The sequence below is a fragment of the Hemiscyllium ocellatum genome, chromosome 20, assembly GCF_020745735.1.
Source record: "Hemiscyllium ocellatum isolate sHemOce1 chromosome 20, sHemOce1.pat.X.cur, whole genome shotgun sequence".
NCBI lineage: Eukaryota > Metazoa > Chordata > Chondrichthyes > Orectolobiformes > Hemiscylliidae > Hemiscyllium > Hemiscyllium ocellatum.
This window is the reverse complement of record NC_083420.1, coordinates 33,470,744-33,495,535: the sequence shown is the minus strand read 5'-3', so window position 1 is coordinate 33,495,535 and position 24,792 is coordinate 33,470,744. Positions and strand designations below refer to the sequence as shown.

The 24,792-nt window shown below is 40.8% G+C and overlaps 1 protein-coding gene across 1 annotated transcript in view; it reads left to right on the top strand.

The window, feature by feature from the left end:
• Window positions 1-4,041: 4,041 nt before the first annotated feature.
• baiap3 (BAI1 associated protein 3) overlaps window positions 4,042-24,792 on the top strand; it is a 69,356-nt gene continuing 48,605 nt past the window's right edge. The window contains exons 1-9 of the mRNA XM_060840980.1: window positions 4,042-4,136; window positions 9,290-9,380; window positions 9,810-9,887; window positions 10,107-10,214; window positions 11,263-11,322; window positions 14,412-14,478; window positions 15,142-15,355; window positions 16,841-16,885; window positions 23,891-23,968. Coding sequence (XP_060696963.1) covers window positions 4,042-4,136; window positions 9,290-9,380; window positions 9,810-9,887; window positions 10,107-10,214; window positions 11,263-11,322; window positions 14,412-14,478; window positions 15,142-15,355; window positions 16,841-16,885; window positions 23,891-23,968 — 836 coding nt within the window. The remainder of the gene's footprint in view (window positions 4,137-9,289; window positions 9,381-9,809; window positions 9,888-10,106; window positions 10,215-11,262; window positions 11,323-14,411; window positions 14,479-15,141; window positions 15,356-16,840; window positions 16,886-23,890; window positions 23,969-24,792) is intronic.

Below are 24,792 nucleotides of genomic sequence, written 5' to 3'. Positions count from 1 at the left end.
TCCCACATGATTTTCAGAACCTAACAACCTTCCCATGATATTCAATAGCATTGCTATCACATCCACAATCAACATCCTGTTATTTACAGTTGACCAGAACCGAATTGGGTTAGCTATTTAAATACAAAGGCTACAAGAGCAGAGTAGAGGTTGGGTATTCTATGGTGAATAACTCGTCTTCTGTCTCCCCAATACCTATCCACCATCTGCAAGGCACATGTCAGGACAGTGATGTAATATCCTCCACTGACCTGGTGGGTGAGCCCAAGCAAGACTTAAGTAGCTTGACATCAATCAAGACAAAGCAGTCTGCTTGATTGGTATGCCATCTGCACTGTTGGAAGGACAGTACTGAGAGATGCTGTATTGTTAAAGCGACTATACTGAGGGATGCTACACTGTTGAAGAGATGCTAATGAGGCATTGTACTTTTGCAGAAGCAGTACTCAGGTTGTGCTAGGCTGTCAAATAAGCAGTATCAAGGGAATTCTGCACTGTTGGATGGGCAAATTGTGTGGCATGAATGTTACTTGCCACTTATCAGTCCAAGCCTGGATGTTATCCAGGTCTTGCTAAATTCAACATTCAATATTCACTCCTTTCACAACTGATTCACTGACAAAGACAGCAGTGTGCACCATCAACAAGATGTATTCCATCTTTGACCAAGGCATCTTTGACAGAAACCTCCAAACCTGCGACCTCTACCACCTAGGTTGACAAGAGCATCAGACACAATGGAGTAACTGCAGGTTCCCCTCTAAATCATTCATCTGACTTGAAAATGTAGCTAGTGGATTAAAATCATGAAACTACCTTCCTGACAGCACTATGGGTATAACTACACTACAGGATTTCAGTGATGATTCAGAGGTGCTGGTGTAGGACTGGGGCGCACAAAGTTAAAAATCACACAACACCAGGTTACAGTCCAACAGGTTTAATTGGGAGCACTGGCTTTCGGAGTGCTGCTCCTTCATCAGGTGGTTGTGGAGTATAAGATCGTAGGATCGTAGGATTTCAGTGATTCAACAAGACAGCTCACACAATCTTCTCAAGGGCAAATACAACTAGCCAATGACACCCACATTCCATGAATGAATAATGAAAAACAGACAGAAATTCCAGAATAGTACTGAACTGTTGGAGCGGCAGTACTGAGAGAGCATTAAATTGCTGGAGGAGCTGTACTGAGGGAACACTGAACTGCTGGAGCAACAGTACTGAGGAAGTGCTGCAATATTGGAGAGACAGAACTGAGGAAGCATTGCACTGTCAGAAATTCAGTACAGTGGGAGAACTGTATGTTTGGGAGGACAGTAGTCAGATGGTGCTGCATTGTTGGATGGGTACAGCAGAGGACACTTCTGGAGTGCTGTACTGAGGGATCAATGCATGATTGGAGTTGTTGTCTTTCAAAAAGAGTGTTGAACCTTAGTGATTGTGATGCTGGATTGCCAACACTAACCTGCTTGGATTCTGGCTCTAAACTGACATTTTACAAGTTGGGAAATAAATGGAGGAATGGTTATATTGTTAATCTGTTTTGTTTAGAATGTCTCTGCAGTCTCTCAATCTAGTCCATGCTACTTTTAGTTAAAGTTAGTCTACACATATTCTGGGAGAGGATACTTTATACAAATTGCCATGGCACCAGGTGGGGCTGACTGGGCATGGAGCAACCTGACAACAGGAAGAAAAGCAACCATTGCCACAAGATCCCATCGCAAACATTAGTGCTCTTTGTATTTTGAGCATTTCATAACAAAGGTCAGTACTAACAGAGACTATTGCCCATGCTAAGATTTGCATGAATTTGTTTGCGGATTAGATACAAGGTAAAGGTTAAGCCTTGTGTTCAACATAGCAATAAACCGAGTGGAAGACAATCCATATATCTGCGTCATGCACATTGTGAGAAGTTCCATCTATCCATGCAGTGAATTCCAGGAAAGGTGCTCCCTCTCAGTATAGCGTATACTAGGAGAGGTACAGTGATTGGTATTGTACACCAAGAATGGTTCTGTGTGCCTGTATTGTGTAGATTAGGAAATATTCTGTGTACCTGTGTAGTGTCACAGCAGGAAATAGCTATGTTTACCTGTGCAGTGTACACTAAGAGAGGTTCTGTGCAACGGTATATTATGCAGCAGGAAATGTTCTGTGCAGCCATGTAGTGTACAGCTGGAAAGATTTTGTGTGCCTATGCAATGTATGCCAGGAGAGGTTCTGTATACCTGTGCAGTGAATACCAGGAGAGGTTCTCCATTCCTATGCAGTGTAAATCAGGAGATGTCTGTGTATATCTGTGTGTTCACCAGAAGAGATTCTTTGGACCAGGGTAATATAAATCAGGAGAGGTTCTGTATATCTGTGCAGTATACATCAGGAAAGATTCTGCATAATGCGTAACATACACCAGGAAGGAAGTTTGTTTGCAGTACAGTGAGCAAGTAGGAAAGCTAAATGCACTTTGTATTTTTATTGCAAGGGTAATTGAATGCTAGTGTAGGAAGATTATGCATTTATAAAGGGAATGGAATGTCCATATCTGGAGTATTGTTTATAATACTGGGCACCATACTTGGGGGAAAATGTTAATGTTTTAGAAGTAGTTCAGATAAGGTTTGCAATATTAAAACCAGAAATGGACAGATTGCTTATTAGCAAAGGCTAATCTGGGGAGGCCTGTATCCTCCTGAGTTTAGATGATTTGGAGGTACCTTAATTAAAAAAATATAAGATCCTAGGGGACTTGAGTGGGTGGATATTGAAAGCATGTTTCCTTTTGTGGGAGAATCAAGATCTAGGGTTACACTATAAATGTAAGGCATGCCCATTTAAAATAGAAATGCTAAAACATTTTTTTCTCTGGGATTTGAGAGTCAAAGAGTCACACAGCACGGAAACACACCGTTTGGTCCAACTCATCCATCCGCCAAGATTCTCCAACTAAACTAGTTCCACTTCCCTGCAGTTGGTCCATATCCCTCTAAACCTTTCCTACTCACATACCTGTCCAAATGTCTTTTAAATGTTGTAACTGTATCTGCACCAATACTTCCTCTGGCAGTTCTTTCCACATACAAACCATCCTCTGTGTGAAAAAGTTGCCTCTCCAGTCTCTTTTAAATATTTCTCCTCTCACCTTGAAAATATGGTCCCTAAATTTGAACTCCCTCAACCCTAGGGAAAATACCTTTGCTATTCACCTTATCTATGCCCTTCATGATTATACAAATTTCTACAAGGCCACCCTTCAACCTCCTCTGCTTCAGTGAAAAAAAGTCAAAGCCTATCCAGCCTCTCCCTATAACTCAAACCCTGCAACCCTGGCAACATCCTGGTAATTCTTTCCTCAAAATGCACTGGATGCAGGATATTTAAATATATTTAAGGCTGAAATAGTTAAGTTGTTGATTACCAAGAGGATGAAAGATTATTGGGGATAGCAGAAATGTAGAGTTGAGGTTAAAATCAAATCAGCTATTGAATAGCACAGCAATGACGAAGGGCTGAGTGGCCTTCTCTTGTTCCTTGTTCATGTGGTTATAAGTATCAAGAAAGGTACTGTGTCTCTGTGTAGTAGTTGGATTGGAGAAGTTAATGCAAATACCATTTATATATTTTTAAATAGAAAAAGAGGAACAAATTTTACAGAGCCCAAAAATATGTACCATTTGGGTTTGTAATTCTGCTCCATTAGTGCAATCTGTTAGAGGATGTCAAATGAGATATCCTGAGAGTTAGAGCCTTGATTTTGATCCTCAATCCTCAGATCTCACAGGTTATGTTTGTTTGGGAGTGGACACACTATGAACCTTCAATGCATGGCAAATGCTGCAGATTACTAATCCAGTCTGTAACGACACAGTGGGTGGGTCACAGTTGTATACCTTACTAATTACTCGGTGTCGTGTCAAGGACACGCAAACAATTTTGATTTCTTAACTATTTTTATTTCGGTTATTCTGCCTTCAGGTTTGCATCATTTCCTGAATTCACTGAATCCTCCCACTGTTGAGGCGGTTTGCAATTGTAATGCATCAGTTGCAGAGCCGCCAGTCTGTCCGAAGAACCACAGCTCGACCTGTGACTCCAGTAAAGAAAGCATATTCTACGGCTGATGAACTCAGGTAAGGGAAATCCATAACCCTGTCATCAAAGCCTTTTCCACAGCATAAAGTTCATTTGTTAATTGATTATTAATTGTAGGAATTGGGAAACCCTCAGAGATTGACACTCAGACTCTTCTTATTTCTGTGAATTACAATATCATCGTTAGGCACGGAGTTCCTGCATGAGGAGAATTAACCAGAGAACGTCCATATTCACTCACAGCAGTTATACAGCTTCCAGGTCACCAGTTTCTGATCCCAAAGGCAGAGAATTGGAAAATCAACTCTTAATCGTTCTTTGGTGAAGTGGATCTGCAGCCTGTATCCCAGACTCTGGGTGTGAGGAAGGGGAAGGGCACAGTGCACCTTTACAGTGCCCTGCCTGTCCAACCCTGGGTAGGTGGGAAAGGGTTTGTGTCTGCAACGTCTTTGTTATGCTCAGCAGATGGAAGGGGACTAAAGGGACCCACCAGTTCATTTTTCTCTTCATGAATTTAGTGTCCACCAGGTTTGGAGCCAAGAATAAAAGTTGGTAGGCAGGCTTGTGTACCAGGCCAAAAGTTGCTTTTCAAAAACCTGGTTCATTTTAACAGTAAAAACAGTCATTGGACTGGCTGCAGATATGCTAGCAGCTGTATCTTAATAAAGACAGTCCATGCTGCAATGATCCATCCATTAAGCATCCAGAGTGGGCTGGAGCAAAATTTCTCAACACATTCCGCATAGTATTTCTCAATCTCTACCTCTCTGGACAGCCTTTCATTTCATTTTCTGACAGAAATTTATCAAACTCCTTTTTTTTAAAATAATTGATTGGCATAACAGTAATTATTTCTGTCGACTGTCAATTCTCTGTTGGGTTGGAGTTGAGGTGTGAATTCTGGGTATATTTTCACTATGAATCAGAGTGTCCTTCCTGAGCTTTATGTAAAGATGCTTTAAATAAATACCTACTGTTATTGTATATGACTTCACCTGTCAATAAAATAGCTTCCTGATGCACAAATATCCTTTATGGGAGAGAGCCATCTGACTTTTCTATAACTCCAGATCCGGATGAAATGATTAAACATTAGGGATGAGCAATAAATGGATTGTCAATTGTTATTAAATAAACAGAGCTTGAAGTCATTCAGCGTTTATTGTTATTTGACCAGGAATCATTGTAATTGAAATTCCCAGTAGTGTTAAGTGTCTGGGTTGGATAGCTCAGGTGGCTGGAAAGCTAGTTTGCAATGTAGAACAATGCCTTAAACATGTGTCCAATTCCTATAACCATGAAGTGCTCTCCCTTTTAATCCCTCCCTTCACTTGAGGTGTGGTGACCCTCAATTAAACCACCACCAGTTGACTCTCTGTAATGAGGGAGTAGCCTGTAGTTCAGTAGGATGATAGTTACTTCATGTCCCATGAGGAAAACATATATCATGAAAAATCATCTACACCTCACGATTTTAAAGACAGGAATCACATTCACCCTTGATCTTCAGTTAGCCCCAGTTCAGTTGTATAAATATCTATTAATAATTTTGTACTAAACTCAATGAATTCCAACCTCTTTCTTCAACTTAATTAAAATATTTGTAACTCTTAACAAGTTATTTGCATTTTAGCCACAACACTGAAAAGTCAATGTTCTGGTTTCTCAATACTGAGCTCTCTGTACTCATCCCTGCCATCGCCCATGTACTTCCTTTGCAATCAGCTATTCTTTCCTCATCACCCACAGTAATACTTCCTGTTTTTCAAATCCCCTTTTTTTCTCACTTTCATGTTAGACCTGAGAGATAAATGGATTGAATATATATTCAATGAGATCTTACACATCAATGGAATGAGCCTGGGTAAATCCAATTCTGGAATGAAAACCTAGAAATGAACAGTGTGAGATATCAGGTGGATTGGAATGGGAAGCCAATCTGATTCAGGATGGGACAGGAAACCAGCAGGATTGGGAATGGACAAAGGGAATATAGTGCCAGGAATTAGGAAAAAAATACTAGACACTCAGAACAGTTACCAGACTTTGGGAAAGTTATATACACAGGGACTGCACCTGCATTTATGGCTGGCACAGTGGCTCAATGGACAGCGTGGTGGCTCAGTGGTTAGCACTGCTACCTTTCAGCGCCAGGGACCCAGGTTTGAGTGCAGCCTCACGTCACTGTCTGTGTGGAGTTTGCACATTCTTCCTGTGTCTGCGTGGGTTTCCCCCCACAGTTCAAAGATATCAGGTTAGGTAGATTGGCCATGCTAAATATCCCCAAGTGTCCAGGGATGTGCAAGTTAACTGGACTAGCCATGTGGAATGCAGGGTTACAGGATAGGGTAGGTCTGGGTGGGATGTTTTTGGAGGGGTGATGTGGACACAATGGGCCAAATAGCCTGTTCCCAGTCTACAGAGATTCTATTCTTGTTCTGTAAGATTCTGTGGGACACCCCTACATTTTTGGACAATTAGTATTCTGGGATAGAATGAGTGTCTGGAAATCTGGTATTTATAACAATAAGTAGAAGAAATTAATGGAATTTCTGAGCCTGGCTCCATCAAAACCAAAGATGGACTAAGAGACTTGTGACTGTCACTGATACAGTGACCTGAATCATTGGAAACAGTCACGTGGAGGAGAAAAAACTTTGCCATAGGCGACAAAGATCACAAATTCAACAATGGACAGGATTCTGAGACAGAGACACCAGAAGAACTGAGATTGATGTGATAATTGGGAGCCATGATATAGTTAGAGAATTAAAAGACAATTTGACGTGGTAGATGAACATAATCAAACATTTAGAGGACAAATGTTCAGAAGAGATGGAGTAGACAGAATCCAGCAACAACTAGTTGTGTTACAGCACCATTGGGAAGTTTCACAATCTAAATTTTTATACCATTGGCCAGATGACCAAAGCCTATCAAAGCGGTAGGCTTTACTGAGTGTTCTTAAAGAAGGGAAGAGAGATAGGGAGACTGAAAAATTTGGGTGTGGGCTTAATATAATTGTGGAGCTTTGTGCGAGATAGCATCAATAGGGACACCAGGGCAGAGTGATAACAAAAGGCCAAATTAGAGAATGAAGAGATCTAAAAGGGTTGTCCACCTGGAGGAGATATCAGAAGTCATGAAGCCATGACATTATTTGAAAATAACAAGAGAATTTTAAAAATGAGACATTGTTTATTGGAATCCATGCAGACCAGCAAGTGCAGGGAGTGATATGTGAATAGAGAGATTTCGGGAATGGTTCTGCCTGCAGTATCCAAATTTTATCACTCAAATAAAACAAAGAACTGCGGATATTGGAGATTTGAAATAAAAAAGTGAAATTGCTTGATTTCTAAAGAAAGGTCACTGGACTCAAAACAGTAACTCTGATTTCTCTCCACATATGATGCTAGATCTGCTGAGTTTCTCACACAATTTCTGCTTTTCTTTGTTCTGAATTCCATCCTGTGTTCACTCTGTCCCCATGTTTCTGTCTTTGTCTTTCTCTCTGTTTTTGTCTTTTTTCACTTTATTCTCTTCTCTTTCTTTGTCTTTTTCTCCCTCCCAATTGCCCCCCCTCCACTTCCCCGTGTCTCTTCTTTCTTCCTCTGTACCTTTCTGTCTCTCTCCCCTCTGCCTCTGTTTTTCTCTTTTGCTATCTACAGCAGCAGCAATTAAATTGATTTTCTACCTGCAAATCTTTGCTGACTTTATTGTTGAGAATTTATTTAAAACTCATGTCTGCTTCTGAATGACTGTCTCTTGCAAATCCTGAGTCTGACCATCAGGATGAGCTATAAGTGATGGTCTCCTAGCAACAGATCAAGGTCCATGGCGATGGAAATTTTCCAAAGCAGAATCCCCATCGACCTGTATCAGCTGCACCCTCGTTGCTGCTCAGCCCCTCCACCCTGTCTGTACCAACACATTGTTTGCATTAAGTAATTATACACCCCCAATGTCCGTGTGCCTAGTGAACCTCAGGTACTATCAGAAAATAACAACCCATTTCTTTAATGAGCGAGGTGGGTCAGAATTCATTATAGGGAGGGAGGAGACTGTCTCTATATGAGGTTTGGAATTCAGTATGGGGAGCTGTATCTGTATGTGGGGACCTATGGCTATATGGAGGAAACTGTGTCTATGAGGAAGGATGGTCAGTATTCAGTATAGGAGGGGGGAGGCTGGCTATAAAGGGGTGTCATCATATGGAGGAGCTGTGTCTATGTGGGGTGCTGCGTCAGTATGGGAGAAGCTGTATCTATATGTGTAGAGGTCTATGTCTATATGGATGGACTGTGTGTCTATATGGGGATAGTCAGTATTCAGTACGGGGGAAGCTATGGGAGCTGTGTCTATGTGGGGGAGGTCTGTATACAATATGGGAGATGTGTCAATATTGGGGGGCAGGTAGTGGCTATATGGGAGAGGTCATCATTAATTAAGGGGAGCTGTGTCAACATGGGGACAGGTTATGGTTATATGAGGGTAGTCAGTATTCCATATGCGAGGCTGTGTAATATGGGAGTAGGCTGTGGCTACATGTTGGTGCTGTGTCTATATTGGGTTTGTTTCTCTATCTGGGCTGGCTAAGTTGGTAGGGGTGATCAGAATTTAGTATGAGTGGCTGTATCTATATGAATTTCAGTATTCAATACTTTAGGCTGGGGTATTTAGTATGGGAGTGCTGTGCCTATGTGAGGGGACCTCTTAGTAATTTAAGTACATTGGGGTAGTGTCTAAACAGTGGTGGTGGATGTGTCTATTTGAGGTGTCAGTATTCAGTGTGTGGGAGCTACATGTATATATAGGGAGAGTCGGTTTTCAGTATAGGTTGATATTTGTCTAAAACAATGGTCTTGAGTCTAAATAGGGTTGGGATCAGTATTCAGCATGGGGAGGCTGTGCCTTTGTTGGGTGTGTGGCTATTTGAGTGGACTTTGACTATTTTGGGGGATGAAGTTGGGAGGAGTGTTGATATTGAGGATATGTGTCCATATGGGGGGATCTGTGTCAATTTTGAGGGGGATGTATCTGTATGGGGAGGGTGATGATATGGGGGGGGGTTCAATATTCAGAACCAATACGTATTGTGTTGTATTGGGGTCCCTCAAGGTGGAGCGTGTTGCTGAAGCCTATTCCACCTCAGACAGTCTAAAAAAAATCAATTCTCTCTCTTCAACAGGACTGTAGAAGAAGGTGATGGGGACTTTTTTGAAAAACTGATTGCCATTCAACAGAAGCAGGAAAATATGCAGCATCTTGACTATACACAGGTACACTGCTGTCATTGTCCTTCATATAGCCCCAGAATACCTGAGGAAAGCATTCAGTGGCCTATCTCAACTCACTGATCTCCCCTCCCAGGGCCTCCACTGTCACAGTTCCCCAGGGTGGCTGCTCTCTGATCACATTGTGCCCAGGGGCACAGCAACACTGCATCAGTGCGAGGGGGTGGGGGATTGTGGTGGGGGGAGCTGATTCTGTATAAGATGCTAGGAGTCAGAGACTGTGGTCAGAGCCAGCATGTGGTCAGTCATTGTAGCCAGTGCCTGTGGCCAGTGACTATGATTAGTGACTGAGATTGATGTTTGAGGTAAATGCCCACACACAGTGTCTGTGATCAGGACCCAGACCATAGACCTTTAGCAGCATGTTTGAATTCTAAGTGAAATGTTATTGCGTTATGTTCCTTTTCATCACAGCATCTGGGAGATTTAAGTGAGTGCCTCCCTCTTCAAGCAACTGGGCACAAAGACAAGCTGGAGATACCACATGGAGAGGTAACATTCATCTTCATCTTCAAGGAATGATGGGGTGTGATAGAAGGTTTGGGGTGGCTGGAGACCAGGGGTTATGGGATGGTTGTTGGAGAAGGGTTGACAGCCGGAGTGCATTATTTGGTGACCACTGTTAATGGGGTGATGTGATGTATGCGCATTTGACAATCAGACAACAACAATTCAATATTCACAATAATAATGCTGCTTCTGCCTCTGTAGTTGCTGTTGCTGTGTGAGAATGTGCTGTACACAGTTATCCACCGAACTGGTGTCCCCTCTACAACACACATCACAGACCAAGATGAGATGCTTCACTATCTGCAGAAGGTAATTCAACAGTCCCATACTGTAACTCCAGGGATATGGACAATCCTGTATTGTAAGCCCCAAATTACAGCCAGTCCTAGAGGTATGGGCAGTCTCATACTGTGACTCTAGCGGTAGAGGTAGTGTGTCACACTCAATGTCAGAGTACAGACAGTCCCACTTTGTCACCCTAGAGATGTAGACAGTGCTGAGCTATAACCCTGCAGTACAGACAATCCCATGATTTATTTGCAGTGCCACAGGCAACCCCACACTAGCCAGGAAAATAGTGTCACTTATAACCACAGGGGTTAGGTGGTCTCACAATATAACATCAAAGGTACAGGCAACTTCACACTGTAGTCCCAGAGAGAAAGGTACCTCCCAGAGTTACAGGTATACACGATAACTCCAGAGTTATGTGCAGATTTCATACTAATCCAGGATTATTTCAGGAAGCACTCCAACTGCCGAATCTATGGGCAGAATCTTTTCAGGATCTGAATGATGTGGGTTAAGGTAAGAAATGTGGCAAAATTGCATACAACATCCACTGAGAACTACCTCAATGTTGGGAACAACTCGTTGTGTCTTTCAACTAAGTCAAGGCTAGATTCTCACTAGGCGGTGGTGAGTTGCCTATAAGGGGATATTATTTGGTGCTTGCAACAGGCTATTCAAAATGTGGACACCATATCTGTGTTTACAGAGCAAGGGATGTATGGGCTAATTATCCAAACTTGCAATGTACTCATCCTTTTCACAGATGCCTACATATCAGCATCCTCTTGGAAGAACAATTTTCCTGAATTGGATGGATTGGCAGTTCAGAAACATTATGCCTTTGGGTCAGGAAATAGGATAACACTAGCAAGGGTTTCTGCTCCTGACTCCTGCAAGGAAATGCAAGGACAGCAATCTCAGTGGAAATATATAATGGTACACGATTGTAATGCCCTTGTATTTGAAGATCCACCTGAAGAGTGACTGTCTGTAAGGGGCAGTGAAGCTGCGCTCAACATGAGTATATTCAGAGTGAGAGAGGCTGATGTGATTTTATATTTTACAGGTCTTCAGGCTTGATGAGAATGAATTTGAGGTTGTGATGCACCGAGTGAAAGAAGCAAAGGTAAAGATGTCACTAAGTATTAGAACTCAACAAATTCAGTGTGCTGGCACAGTGAACCTGCTACTCCAATACAATCAGGAAACTAGTTACCAATAAACCTTTATCAAATAATCTATAGTAAACCTGTTCTGTGATGTTTCCAGGAAATTAAGCCAGTTTGTCTGCTGCAAAGCCAGCTTCCTAACTTAAAGCAATACATATCCTCGATTTGTACCCTCCTGATTTACACCCTCTGAATTTACAGCCCCGGAATTACACCCTGATTTACTCTCCTCAATTTACATCTTTCAATTTTCACCCCCAATTTCAACCCATGATCGACACCTTGCTGATTGAGCTCTCACATCCCTGAATTGAACTCTCTGACTTACACTCTGCAATTTATACCTTCTGATTTTACCTCCAAATTCTTCACCCTGATTTACACAGCCAATTTATGTCCCTAGTTTTTCACCCCTGACGTATACCCTGTCCTGATTTGCACCCCCAAATTTACATTCCATTTTACTCCTAGCTCATTTTCAACCTTGACTTAGATCTCTCAAGTTCAATGTGGATTTCACCAGTTTCCTCATTTCCTTTCCCCCACCTTATCCCCATTCCAACCTTCCAGCTCAGCATCGCCCTCATGACCTGTCCCATCTGTCCATCTTCCTTCCCACCTATCCGCTCCACCCTCCCCTCCGACCTATCACCTTTACCCCCACCTCCGTCTACCTACTGCACTCTCAGCTACCTTGCCCCTGGCCTCACCCCCCTTCCATTTATCTCTTCAGCCCCGTGGCTCCCAGCTTCATTCGTGATGAATGGCTTTTGCCTGAAACGTCGATTTTTTCTGCTTCTTCGATGCTGTCTGACATGCTGTGCTTTACCAGCACCACACTCTCGACCCTGTGAATTTACACCCCAAATTATACCCCATTATACAGTCCCAATTTACACCCCTACTGATTTGCATATCCAAATACATCCATTGACCTGCAACTTGTCCTTTACAACTTCCCTCATTCAATTGTCCTTGTAGTCAGCACTGTTCTTGATGCCAACATGTGCATTGCAGCAAACCTAATATGGTTATTTTTGACCCCCAACCTGCTGTATATCTTTATGGTTCTTGCTCAAATGGGTGGCACGGTGACTCAGTGGTTAGCATGGCTGCCTCACAGCACCAGGGACTCGGGTTCGAGTCCAGCCTCGGGCAACTCTCTGTGTGGAATTTGCACCTTCTCCCTGTGTCTGCATGGGTTTCCTCTGGGTGCTCCTATTTCCTCCCATAATCCAAAAATGTACAGGTAGATGAATAGGCCATGTTAAATTGCCTATAGTGTTAGGTGGTATTAGTCAGGGATAAACATCAGTGGTCAAGAAGGCATATGGTATGCTTGCCTTCATCGGACGGGATATTGAATATAAGAGCTGGCAGGTCATGTTAAAATTGTACACAACATTGGTTCGGCCGCAATTAGAATACTGTGTACAGTTCTGGTCACCACATTCTGGGTGGCATGGTGGCTCAGTAGTTAGCACTGCTGCCTCACAGCACCAGGGTCCCAGCTTCGATTCCAAACTCGGGCAACTGTCTGTGTGGAGTTTGCACATTCTCCCCGTGGGTTTCCTTCAGGTATTCTGGTTTCTACCCACAGTCCAAAGATGTGCAGGTCAGGTGAATTGGCCATGCTAAATTGCCCATAGTGTTATGTGCATTGGTCAGAGGGAAATGGGACTGGGTGGGTTATTCTTTGGCAGGTTGGTGTGAATTTGTTGGGCCGAAGGGCCTGTTTCCACACTGTAGGGAATCTAATTTAATCTGATCTGGATGGGTTACTCTTCAGAGGGTCAGTGTGAACTTGTTGGGCTAAAGGGCCTGTTTCCACACTGCAGAGAATCTAATCTAAATAGAGAAATTTAGGCAACAGTTTATAAACTGTTCATGTCAAACAGCAGGGAGCCGGAGTGGATATATATTTCAAGCTTCCAATTCACAATTGATTATCTTTCAATACTAAATTTGCTTTTCATCTGTAGCAAAGTGTGACACATTAATGTGCATTGCCAGGGAGTATGATGCCCATGTGTTGGCATGCACACTCAGTAATACTCAGGTGTGATGCTGCTGGCAATGTCAATGCCTGATTATGATGGACACCGATGGGTCTAGACTTTTGAAACAAGTGCAAAGGAGGAGCCTGCTTGTTGCAGTTTCTGAAATTGAGGGTAAAGAAAATCATTTATGATTTTTTTTTCCTGCTTTTTTTTCCTGGCTTGGAGTAATGCAAAACTAGAATTGCACAAATCTCAGCTCAAAAGAAGCCAATTTGCCCATTGTGCCAGTACAAGTGCTTCCTCAACATTAGAGCTCTCTGTTCTGATCCAGTTTCCCTGCCAATTTGCTAAGCCTTACATATGTTTTGTTTATGAGTGATTCCCTCTGTAACTGACTTGGCTTCTATCACCTCCTGTGGAAATCTAAACCACTTGCTGTGTAAAAAGGTTATTCTTTATGCTTTCGCTGGCCATTTTGTTCATCACCTTAAATCTGTATCCTCTGGTATTCTATTTTCTTGCCTCATTTTTCGAGAATTTTAAACTTCTTGACACTAAATTTCATCTCTGGTTATTCTGACCAATTTACCAATCTTTCCAAATGCTCCTTCAAACTAATCTAGATCGCTTTCCTCATGGCTTACTTGATTACTTTGTTTTGTAACATCTGGAAATTTCATACACCCAATTCCAAGTAATTAATATAAATCTGATAAAAAAATGTTTAAGTAATGAAAACATTTCAGAAAAGTTTCAGATGGGCAGCAGGATCCCACAGCAGGTCTTCAGAAAGCTCTAAACACGAGATATTAGGTGTGTTGCCTGCCTACTAATAGGCCTTTTGTGTACAAGTATTAGCTTCTGCTTTTACCAACAGTCAAATTAAACTGTTGGAAAGCACAATTTATTTTAATTGACAGTTTGGTTTGTACGCTGACTGTTAATTTCCTCTCATGCAGATGTTGAGGAGGTTATGTTGCCATTTTCCTGCAGTCAGTATTAAACCCCATGCTCAACTAATACTACTTTCATAATGTCACCCACAGGTGCCCTCCTGGACCCTGAAAGTAATTGTTGTGGAGGCAAGAAACCTACTGGCCAAAGATGCCAATGGTGAGGAATCCAAAGTTTCCTATCTGGAATTAATCTTGTGAAGTGGCACTTGTCCTCTATGTTCATATGTCTCCTGCAATTCTCCATTAACCTTCAAGAGAAATGAGTTACTGAGCCTGTACAGTGAGGGAGCTCACATGTGGATCAAGTTTCACACTTCCTATGTATTGCTTTATGATTGGGATTGAAAGTTTTTTACACAGCAAGGGCCATCGAACAAAGGGTCCACAGAAATGTCACGATTACCCAGTGTATTAACATGGCTTTTTCACCCCTGCCTTCTTTTCCTCATTGATTAACATCCTACATATGTTCAGTTCCATCCAGCATGATCTGCATGGCAGTAATCAGTCAGGCATTGACTGGTATCAGGTTATGGTGAAAGCATCTATGAAGTTGGGATAAGATTTAAAACTTTGCAGCATTAACAATGCGTTGCATGTTCCATAATTTATCATCACACAGAACCCAGACTGAGGAAACATGTGGCTGGAGTGAGCACAGTAAACCAATCAGTACATTTCTCCATGTGAGCCATTATCCTCACACCAGCTTCTTTCACCGCACTTTAGCTAAATGAGTGCTAAACATTGCCTGATAGGTTTAAGTGGCGAATTGAGAGGCCACAAATTATTTGCTGTCTGATTCTGTGGGTCACTGTAGGTTTCAGCGATCCCTACTGTATGCTGGGAATCACAATGGGTCAGACCACTCGGGAAACAGAAGAGAAGAAGGAGCGGAAATTCAGCTTTAGGAAGAAAAAGGATAGGATGGAAAAGAAGTCGAGCCTCAGAGAAGTACTTCCTGCCAAGTACATTCAGGCCACAGATGTCAAATCAAGCACTCTAAATCCAGTGTGGAATGAGAGCTACATGTTGTGAGTATTATGAATGCTGCATGTCAGCTACACTATTGACAGAGTAATAGCAAGTGAATGTTATATTTCAATACTCAGGCGAACCACCCTGTCAGAGGGTTAGGGACTACCACACTGTCACCACACTATCAAAGGGTCAATACTCAAGGAGTAGCACACTGTCAGAGGGTCAGTACTCAGGGAATACAACACTGTCAGAGGGTCAGTACTCAGGGAGTACCACACTGTCACCACGTTGTCAGAGGGTCAGTCCTTGGGGAATACAACACTGTTAGAGGGTCAGTACTCAGGGAATACAAGATTGTCAGAGGGTCAGTCCTTGGGGAATACAACACTGTCAGAGGGTCAGTACTCAAGGAATACTACACTGCCACCACATAGTCAGAGGGTCAGTATTGGGGGGAATACAACACTATGAGAGGGTCAGTATTTGGGAATACCACATTGTCAGAAGGTCAGTATTCAGGGAGTACCACACTATCAGGGGGGGTCAGTACTCAAGGAGTACCACATTGTCAGAGGATCACTACTGAGGGAGTACCACACTGTCAGACAGTCAGTACTCAGGGAGCATCACACTATCTGAGGTTTAGTACTCAAGGATTACCACACTGTCAGAGGATCAGCAGTATTCAATGAATAACATACAGTCAGAGGGTCAGTACTCAGGGAGCATCACACTGTCAGAGGATCAGTACTTAGGCAGGGATTGGGGTATACTGCACTGTCAGGCCTATGGTACTAAGGGAGGGCTCCATTGCTGGAGAGGTTGACCTCAGGAAATGATGCACTGTTAGAAAATCATGTTAGAGGGAGTGCTGCTGTATCAGAATGGAAGTGCTATGGGATTGCTCAATGTTGGGCAGTTGGTACTGAGAAATTGCTGAAATGTCAGAGGATTAGTAGTGAGGGAGCTTTGCATTTTTAGTGGGCAGTATGGAGGGAATTCTGCATTTGTAGAAGGAAAATATTGAGGAAGTACTGTGCTATTGGGGGAGTGCTGCACTATTGGAGGGACAGTCTGATTTATTGCTGTACATTTGAGGTGTCTGAGATGTTAGGTAGATGTAAGACCTCATGGATCACTCGGTTGAAGAAGAACAGCTGAGTTATTGGTATCCAAGCAAATACTTACCCATCATTTGACATCAGTACCTCAGAAGGCATTGTGACAGTAGAAACAGAGTTAACGTTTTATGTGAAATATTAACTGTTTCTTTCTTTGCGGATGTTGCTTGATCTGTTAGGTTTTTCCAGCAATTTTTTCAGAGTCCACAGTATATTACTTTTAATTTAGGAAGGTATTGTTAGTTTTGAAATCATTCTATGCTCAAACTGGCTGCCACATTTCTGATACTACATGGCTGACTCAAGTATAAAAGCACATTGTAAAATGCTTTGGGATTTCTGAAGTCATGAAATATCTTCTGACACCCTTTACGTTGTTAATGAATATTGAATTGTTGAATATTCCCTGTTTCACAGTGATCTGGATGACCTTCATAGTGATCAGCTCCACCTTGATATTTGGTGAGTGTTACTGCCTCAGCCCTTATTCATTTTTGCACTTTTTAATGTTCTCTTTTCAAATACTGGCTCCTTTCTCTTCCTCTATCTCTACATTTCTCTCACTGTATCTTTATATTGCTGGGTCTCTCTATTTGTCTCATCTCCTGTTTTTAAATTTCTTTTTCCATTTCAAGCTGGTTTAACTGTAATTGAATTATCACTAACTCAAGTGATACATCAATTGTGCACTTAATCCCTCTTGTATTTCCACGAGTCCCAAATGCTGTGCGAAAAAGTTACTTATTTCTGCCTCACTACCTTTTGCAAGAAATTCAATATTTAACTCCTTTGCTAATTCTATGGCCTTAGCCTTTGTTAAAGCTTGTGAAACAGTCAGGTTTATTTCCTTTAATCCACTGGACAGTTGCAGCTACTTCCAATGTCATATTATTTTACAATGTGCTACCTGGTATCAGTCCTGTTATCAGTTGTCAATTAATTTTCCTCCACATCCAATCTTACGTTTTCACATCCAAAGATCCCAGGAACTTTTTTCACAACATTGTGGGAATAGTGCACTGGAAATCAAGCCTCAGTCTTCCACAAGTTGTTGCAAGCATGAAATATGATCAATTTAATCACTAGGATGGTTAATATTTGACTGTGACAACTATCTAAGTTAAATTCACCCCAGGTTTTAGGAATTAACAATAAATTAATGCTTCTTTATCACAGCAAACTTATTCTCAACATGTGGCAAAAACAGATTATTCATTACTAATATCCAAACTTAAACCAAGTCCTCTTTAAATCCAAATGTACACACATACATTCACACATAGGTTGGGCAGATAGATGAGACAAAGTCTTTTTAGGAACATCATAGATTGAACACATGGGTAAAAAGGCACAAAGTCAGTGGATTAAAGTCCAAGCCAAAGGTATGGAATGAGGACATTTATTTTCAGCTTTTCTTTGTGTATTTCTTTGTGACTGTTATGTTGTCAACCACAGTGATCCTCAATTCAGTAGCCGGTCAGTTAGACCTAGGTCTTGGTTTGAATTAGAAGTTTCCTTTATTTTTACTAAGTCTTTGAGTTACTTATTTTCCAATTTGAAAGATAGAGAGTAATTTCATTTGCTGCAGGATTTGTGGAAGCCTGTATCACAATTGATCCCTCTTTTCTCAGTTCAGAGACAAACTATCACTAACAATCAATCCAAACCCTATGGCTGGACAGTTACTTTTTTTTCGCCAAAGACATATTGTGTGAGCATGTTCCACACAAGTATTAAAATCCAGCTTCTTCAAAATATGTCTTTTTGTAAGCAATAAGTGACCACACAGTTCCACTTTCCTCTGAGATATAAAAATAATTCATTCTCTGCAACAAAGCAGGTCAAACTTCCATTTTTGAGTTTATATTTCCATTACTCAGTGTGAGTACAGAACATCATGTGTACACAATATGATGTGGTTTCTGAGTAACACACTGGGACAATGTGGCCTCAATATTTCCTATATGTATTAGCCCTTGTAACAGTTATCACAAAGATTGGGCGTTGAAGTTAACAAACAACACTAACCATTTACACCTCTATAGATCTCAGATTTACAGGTCATTCTGCTTTAAGGCGATAGTTGTGTCCCTCAGCAACCTTGTGCTTTAGAAAATCGCACTATGGAAAACCACAATAGAAAACCGCACTGTAGAAGATTGCTATAGAAAATTGCTCTACCCATTCAATAGAAACCTTGCATTATCCAAACAGCATCCATACATTATAGCCAATTCATGTTAATGTTAATGAAACACATGTTATACCAGAACAACTTGTACAGATGGTCTGGATTCTGCGCTTACTGACTATATAGAGCAAAGGTATAGTGACTGCATGTGAGCTGCTAAATTATTGCTACTACTGAAGGTGAGGCAGATACCTTTTCTCATGGAGCAGCATGTCATATTGCCATCTAACTGTCTTAATGCTACAGGCATGTCTAGTTCAGGATCTGTGCAATAAAGCAACATCCCTTCTTTGTCCTTTAAAGATTATGAACCATTTCCAATCAATGTACAAGTATGCATATAAATATATTATCTTAATGTGGAGAGATAATGTTTTGGCAGATGTGCAACATTCTGTACTTATACAGTTATCATGACATGGCTGTGTAGTTCCACTCTGCAGTGTGCTGACTGTTGTCACAACGGGAAAATGTACAATTTGTCATAGATATCCGGTACTAATGTAAAACTTGAATATATCAGATTTGTCATCCTGAATGGTGAGAAGCTGATGATATGCATCTTGTATGTGTCACAGGACCCGGCTGTTGGTTATTAAGTGTAAAATGTCCTAGGATGGACGCAATGTCGTAATACCCTTCCATAAATCATGTGTTCATATGACATTCTCAAACTCTTTTTCCCAACTTGAACCAGGACAAAGAATAAGAGTTTGAGAAAGTGATCTGAGCACATTATTTATGGAAAGGTATTATGACATTGTGTCCAGCCTAGGTCATTTGATGCTTGATAACCAATGGTGAGGTCCTGTGACCCATACAAGATGCAAATCATCAGATTCCCACCGCACACGATGACAAATCTGATATTATGCCAGTATCATATGAATGAATGCTCTTTGATCATGCTCTAGTAACATTATCTGTCATCTTCCCAGATGACAGTGCATGTATGATTGGATAGTGAGAGTGTGTGAGGGAAGAACTGTCTGGATCTGTTTGACAAGCATGAAAGCTGATGATGAGGGTCAGCGATTGCTTTGAGGACTAGTATGTAGATTCAATATAGCTTTCTGAAAATCTTAAAATGCAGGATTTTTCAATTTTGACTTTATAATTGATTATCATAGACTCTATTGTATGTACAGTGCATTCTACAAGACCATTAGACTGAGGGTAGTGAAGAGGAGGTAATACTTTGAACACTGTCTTAGTGACAGAGACAAACCTCCCTTCATTTTGGATTTGGATGTTTTGCTGACCCTATTGATGGCCTCAAGCTGTGTTAGAGGCTCTGGGAGGTGCTGCTAGCCCACAGCATTAATTTCAAACTTGCTTCTGTTATCCTTTAGTGCATAAATAGTATATCCTTTACATGGTAGGTTTTCCCACAGGTGAGTTTTGAAGAACTTAATGGTGTAAAGGCAACAGTCAGTTCCATAGGCCTTTCAGCTAAAACAGCTTCAGTGAAATCACATTCCATAACTATTGACACTTGTCTACAAACTGGTTGGTTATTTCGCCTGGTTGTCGTGAATTCACGTTGTATTAACTCAACATTTAAGCTGAACTTCTAAAAGCTGGAAAATGTTAGCATCTTTGCAGTCATCATTAGAAATATCGGAAGAATTGACTTTCCTTAATCATTTGTTTCACAAAACAATAACGATTTTGGCTACCTGCAAGCTATTTGTTATTCCTTGAACAAAATGCTTATTCTTTGTTTAAATAACTGAAACTCTGACATGATGTCTGTGGATTGTCAAACCATGCTTGAAATGTTTGTTTTTCATTTTTCCATATATATGTTCTTTAAAATGCCAGTATAAATATCCTTAAAGCAGTGTAATGCTTTCATTGGTGTCTCCTTTGTTTTTTTTTATTGTTGTTTTAAGAGTGGCAGGTTTGTGTCTGTGCTTGGATCTCCTTCCAGAATAGAAGTTTTTCACATATGCCATCTTTTGTGGCTTTCACACTGCTTGAGAGAAGTGTTCTTTGCTCCCTAATTCCAAGCCTCCTTTTACTATCCTTTTATTGTTTCAGGCCTATAGGAGACTCTTATGTTCCATTTTATGTTACATACCAATCTCTTTACATTCTCTGCCTTGCTTCTCTTATTTCTTTTCTCACTTCTTCTTTGAACTTCCTAATTTTAGCCTCATTTTTACTTACATTATTCATTTGATATCTGATACAACTTACACTCTATGTTTTTCATTATCCAGAAACTCTGGCTTTATTTGTTTATCTTTTTTATCTTTATAAGAATTTATGCCAATTATACTATCGTCTCTTTAAAGGCAGCCAGTTTTCCAGTTACAGTTTTGCCTGTATGTTCCAGATTCCAATTTGTCTGAGCCAGATCGAATCTCACCTTTTTGAAATTGGCTCTCCTCCAATTAACTGTTTGCCCATGTCCTTTTTCAAAGCTAACTTAAGTTTCAAGGTGTCTATCCTCCAAGTGTTCCCTAACTGACACTCGGTCCACTTGATTCACCTAGAAGTGCATGCAGCTATGTCTCCTCTATTATTGAAACGTACCGATGTAAAATTTCAAGAAGTCGTTCCTCTCTTTGCCCTTGTGAGGAAGAAAGGAATAATTGAGCACAGTGAGAGCACAGCCTGACCTTCTGAGCTTCCATTACCTTTGGCTACCTTGGTCCTCTCCCTGCTTCGCACATGAACACAGGGTTATAAGATTAGATTCCCTACAGTATGGAAACAGGCTCTTCAGCCCAATAAGTCCACACTGACCCTCCAAAGAGTAACCCACCCAGACCTATACTGACCCCTGACTAATGCACCTAACAACGATGGGCAATTTAGCAATTCACCTGACCTGCACATCATTGGATTGTGGGAGGAAGCCCACACAGACAATGTGCAAACTCCACACAGACAGTTGTCGAGGTGGGAAATTGAACCCGGGTCCCTGTGCTGTGAGGTGATAGTGCTAACCACTGAGCCACATTCCACCCCAGACATGAGCAACCATTTCAAAGAATACTTTAGAATACACAGATAAGAGTACACAGAATTATGAATGGGCATTTAAAAGAATATTTGAAAATACCCAGAATAGATGCATTCAATTAAAACAATAAAGTTCTGAGGGGAGGATCTACCATTCATGGTTAACTGATAAAGTTAAAAGTTGATGAAAATTAAAGACAAGCACATAATTGTGCAAAGATGGTTGACAGGTCAGAAGATTTGACAAAATATAAAAGCAACAAAGGAAGTCTAAAAGATGAATGAGGGAAGAGAAGTTGGAGTATGAGAAAAAGCTAGTTAGGAATACAAAAATGGAGTTTCTGTTGACATATAAAAAGAAGAAAAACTGAACCAAGTGAGTATTAGTCCTATAAAATTGAGCCTGGAAAATTAATCATGGAAAATAAGGTGATGGCTGGTGAATTGAACAAATAATTTCCATTGGTTTTCACTATAGAAGATACAAGTAACATTCCAGATGGAGCGGTAAATTAGGAGATGGAATCAAGGGAGGAACTGAAGAAAATAGCAGTCACCAGAGAAGATACTGTGCAAATGGTTAGAGCTATGAGTTGATTTATCTTGATGGAGGTCATCTAAGAGTTTGAAAAGAAATGATTAATGAAAGGGGTTTTAAGTTTGGAAAAGTCTCTGGATTCTGAAAATGTTCCATTAGATCTGGAAATAGCAAATGCCAACATTTTTATTCAAAAAGGAAAGTAAGAAATGACAGGCCAGTCAGCTTAATGTGCATCACAAGAAAGATGTCAGAAGCTAGTTTATTAAAGACATTTTAACAAGGTTTACAAGAGGTTTGAAATAATAAGGCAGAGTGTACATCGTTTAATCAACGGGAAATCATGTTTAAGCAACATTTTGGAGTTTTTTGGCGAAGTAATGTATGACGTGGGTAATGGATATAGATAGATTTCCAGAAGACATGTGAAAAAGTGCCACATAAAAGGTTATTCTGGAAAATAAGTGCTCCAACTACGGGCTTAACATATTGACAGAAATAGTTCGGCTAGCTAACAAGAAACAGAGAAGGCATGAATGGGTCAGTTTCTGGTTGGCAAAATGTACGAATTGGTGCACCACATTGATCAGTATTGAATGCGTGGATTTTTTTTACCTTTTATATAAATGACTTGCATGAAAGTGACTAAAAGTATAGATTCTAAATTTGCTAATGATACAAAGACAGGTAGGAAAGTAAGTTATAAAATGGAGATAAAGAGGCCACAAAGGATATAAATAGGTTAAGTGAGTAAGCAAACATCTGACAAATGGAGTATAATGTGTAAAACTGAGAAATTGTCAATTTTCTCAGCAAGGATAATTTTTTTTAATCTAAAAAGTGAAAGGTTGCAGAACTCTGCCATGAAGAGAGATATGAATGTCCTGGTGCATGAGTTATGTAAGGTTAATATATTGCTACAGCAAGCAGCTAGAGGTGTTAATACAATATTATTATTTATTGCAAAGGGAATGCAATAGAAAAGTAAGGAAGTCATGCTTCAGTTATATAAAGCATTGATGAGACCGCACCTAGAGTACTGTGTGGAGGATTTGTCTTCTTATTTCAGGAAGGATGTGGAAGCAGTTTAGAAAAGTTTATTAACTAATATCAGAAACGGGCAAGTTGTTTTAAGAAGAATGGTTGGACAGGCTAGGCTAGTATCTATTAATGTTTAGAAGAGTAAGAAGTGACTTAATTGAAACATGTGATCCTGAGGGGTCTTGACCAATGGATGTGGAGGTGAAATTTCCTGTTGTGGGAGAATATAAAATGAATAGTCACTGTTTAAAATGTAAGGGGTGTCTTATTTAAGACAGGCATGAAGAGTTTTTTTTCTTGGAGGGTCATGAGTCTTTGGAACTCTTCATTGAAAGGTGGTGGAAACAAAGTCTTGAAACCATTTTATGGTGTATCTAGATAGATTTTCGCTAAGTAAAATGTGAATGTTAATCAATGGGAGTCCGGATTGTGCTTCAGTGAAATTAGCCACAAGCATATCGAATGGTGGAGCAAGCTCAATTGGCCTCTTCCTGCTCCTAATTCCTATCTTTATGTGTAAGTGATCTGGTAAAGCGACCCTAATCTGTTTGAACTGAAGACTGCAGTAAGGACCAGGAATCCTGGCCCTCAACAGTCCAGAGCAGCCAGCAACTGGTGAATCCAGTGCCAGGGCCAATTGTGCACTCCCACCCGCTGTACGAGAGGTCTGTATCACTGTACAGAAGTATCACTATCTAATAATTGTCATTGCATCACTTCCCAGGGACCATGATGATGAAGTCTCAGTGGTAGAGGCTTGCAAAAATCTAAATCAGATCAGTGGGCTCAAAGGAATGGGAAGGTAAGTCAATAACCTGCTTGGATTGGCTAATCGAGTCCATCAAACCCTCAGGGGGCAGGAAACTATCAGCTTTATGCAATGTCTAACCTTTACTGTACCAGTCATGGGAGCATTTTATGGCATAATGTAGAGGATTGATTCCATATTGTTCCTAATCTGGGGGTGCTTGATAGAATAGTGGAAGGGGAGCTTTACTATGTATCTTGGCCATGCTGCCCTTGCCTTTGGAGTATTTTTTGTGACAGTAGGATGGAAACCCTACTGTTCAGAGTATTCCAGAGTATAGTTAAAATTTATGCTCCATGTTTATTTGCTGAGGTATATCAGTGTTTAACTGTTACGACTAAACATAAAGATGCAGATAAATGAAAAAAGAAATGTTTAATTTAGGTTTAGATGAACCTTCCATTCAAGCATTTACTGTTATCTGTCTAACTCTGTCTTGCAAATTACCTTTCTTTTGTAAATGTTAGCATTGATACCAGCTCTACTGTTGCTAAGGAAAACTCCAGATTCTTAGATAGAGACTGGAAGCAATGATACCAGGAAGTAAGGAGCTTTCCATTAATGGCCCTCACCCCAGCTGTTTTCAATCCACACTGTCCATGCCCATGCCCCCCCATTTTTCCCCAATAATCCGGGGGACCTCAATCAGGCCTTCTTTTCTCTACAGAGACCACCCAAGCTTATCCAGCCTCTCTTCAAAGCTACACTGCTCCATCCCAGGCAACATCCTGGTGAATCTTCTCTGCACTGCCTAATTAATTTAAACTACCCTGTATTTAATATTCCCTTTCTCAGATCTAATCCATTTTGCTGATTGT